Source organism: Plectropomus leopardus, unplaced genomic scaffold, assembly GCF_008729295.1.
Source record: "Plectropomus leopardus isolate mb unplaced genomic scaffold, YSFRI_Pleo_2.0 unplaced_scaffold26463, whole genome shotgun sequence".
Taxonomy (NCBI): domain Eukaryota; kingdom Metazoa; phylum Chordata; class Actinopteri; order Perciformes; family Serranidae; genus Plectropomus; species Plectropomus leopardus.
In genome coordinates, this window is record NW_024628783.1 from 1 (window position 1) to 2,797 (window position 2,797).

The following is a 2,797-nucleotide window of genomic DNA, read 5'->3' on the forward strand; positions in this document are numbered from 1 at the left end:
TATGGCCTGAGACATGTGCACAGTACTGTACATAGACAATGAAGCAAAGTTAATTCCGTTTTTGTTTTTTTTCCTTTCTCTTAAAACTCACCAACAGAACTGATAAGAGTACCGTTTGAGTACCTGATTGATAAGCAGTATTGGTAAGATTTTGACGATACTGCTATCACATCCTAATCCCAGGCAACATGTGGATTTCCTAAAAACAAATTGTAAAGAGACTGCCACATTTAAAAAAAACCGAGCCCAATTCATCATCTTCAGGTATGCCTTTTTAATCTGTGTCCTCTTTACGGATTTTGGTCAGACTCACCTGAGCGGTGAAGTTTTCAGCTGCTTTAGGTGGGTCGCTCTTGCTGTCTCCAGCCACGTTTCCACGACGGATCTCCTTGACAGACACGTTCTTGACGTTGAAGCCGACGTTGTCACCAGGGGACGCCTCAAGCAGAGACTCGTGGTGCATCTCCACAGACTTCACCTCAGTGGAAATACAGGCAGGAGAAAAGGTGACGACCATACCGGGCTTCAGGCAACCGGTCTCAACACGGCCCACAGGGACAGTTCCAATACCTGAGAGAGCAGGAGGAAACAAGTTTCTAGTATGCCCCTCAGTTAGAGCAAAAATTAAAAAAAAAAAAAAGCACAGATGTTTTTGGGACAGGAGTGACGGAGCTTACATGATATGATGGAGTGTTACCTGTAATTGTAAGCCTGTGGGAGCTGTGAAATGCAGACTGTATAAAGTCTGAAAAGGTGATAAAACTTAGTTGTATGTTCAATAATCTGTGTCCGGCACTCTAAACTAGTCTGTTAATTTCACTGTGCGTCTGATGTATCCTCATTTGTTTGCTACAAAAATAAAAAATAAAAAAAACAAACGTCTAAATTGAAAATTAAATACCTACCCAATAAACAAATATTCCAGTAGTCGAATATTTGGGTTCAGCCCTCATGGAAATTCTTAAAGGAATACTACTAGTACAAAACTACTCTATATCCATTAGTAATGCCATGTTACCTTGAATTTTGAAGGAAAATGGTGAACATGCTGATTTATTGGGGATCATATTAAACAACATAAACACATTTTTCACAGTACAGTAATTTTAACTTTGCGCTCTTCATTGCCAGACTCTCACTCCAGCTTTATGGAGAAAAATGGATGTGTTTGGGAAGCTCTGAGTATGCGAGTGGATACATGAGAACTGGATGAGAGTATGGAAATGTGTGAACAGATTTTTATATGTAGTTTTACTTTTGTTAAACACAGTCCAGTATCAATAAATAAATTATCATGTTTTCCATGAGGGCTGAAAAGAAAGGCCTCAGTCATCAAACATTTTTGACAAAAAACTTTTTCTTAAATCCAACTTTCAGGGTTTTTGTTTTTTTTTTCTTTTTAACAAAGAATTTGACATTCACCAATGTTTTCTTACTTTTTGTCTGAGAACAGAATCTATGCAAACAAAAGAGTACTCCTCTGCACATTAAGTGCTGACATGTTTGTGCAGAGTAATGGGTTACTGTGCCTTCTTTAATTCTACAGTTGTGTAATGTTATAGGATTTATATAACAATGGCATTTTTATCATTTATAATATTTTTATCATTATTTCCATTGTTTTAAAAATAAACAAAACACTAGCACTTCAGTTCACATCAGTTACGTATGTTAAAGGAACCATTCAGGTGGATAATTGTTAGAAAATATCACGAGTGGTTCAGAGTGCAGAACAAAAAGTGACGAAGCAGCATTCAGATAAAGTTTATAATATCTTCCTGAAACATTTCGTGAAATTATCCACCTTCACCTTCTCTCCTCCCCACTCTGACCTAATCCACACATACACAGGTATTTTAAAAAATGCATTTCTTTCCTGTATGTGACTCTGACATAGACAAACAACAACAAAAAAAACTAAAAAAAACTGAGAAAGGTCAACGTCAAGATAGTACAGCAAGACTAGATATAATGGGCACTTTGTGGGTGAAGTATTCTTGAAAGATTACAGCCCATACATGGAGAAAAAAACAAGGGATAAGAGGTTAACAAATCTGTGATAATCCTTACCGCCAATTTTGTAGACATCCTGCAGGGGCAGACGCAGGGGCTTGTCGGTGGGGCGGGAGGGAGGGATGATGGAGTCCAGAGCGTCCAGCAGTGTTTTTCCGCTGGCGTTGCCCTCCTTACGTTCGACTGACCATCCCTTGAACCAACCCATCTGAAAAAAAATGTAAAATTAGTTCAAAAGGATTGTTTGATGTGAAAATCCTAGAAATGAAACATGAAAAAAAAAATCAATCTTGCCATGTTCTTAAGAATAAAATCTTATATACAGGCTATGAATGATATTTCGTATGAACAAACACTTCTGTTTAAAAATTTAGATACGAAAAAAACTCAGTTTTCTGAGATGTTTTGTTTAAATATGCAAAGCAGGCCTTTATTGTGTCTTTTTCTATATTCTTAATGAAGTCCTGATTATAACTATTGTTATTATAATTATATCACTACATGTGTTCTAATTTGTATTAATTTCCATAACAAACATCAGAACAAAGGATAAAGTTATGTTTAAAATTCTTGTAATATGAAGAATAATTTTCTTACTCCAAGTAATCAGCTGAGGTTCACGGTGATATCGCCTGTAGTGTCTTATTTTCTCAATACTCTGAGACAGAAATCACAACTTGCATACAACAGACTTTCCTCTTACGTTCCTCCCTTTACTCTGAAGGTTTTTTACAGAGGAGTTTGTTCATATATCCTTCAGAGCATGATCATTTTAATCCTAAAA

At 36.5% G+C, this 2,797-nt stretch overlaps 1 protein-coding gene across 1 annotated transcript; it reads right to left on the minus strand.

Annotated features, from left to right (window-relative positions):
- Positions 1–259: 259 nt before the first annotated feature.
- LOC121966962 (elongation factor 1-alpha-like) lies at positions 260–2,221 on the minus strand (the record flags this gene model as incomplete). Its single annotated transcript, XM_042517027.1, has 2 exons — positions 260–570; positions 2,071–2,221. Coding segments are annotated over 2 exons (447 nt in total), but the record flags the coding sequence as incomplete, so codon positions are not given.
- Positions 2,222–2,797: the final 576 nt, after the last annotated feature.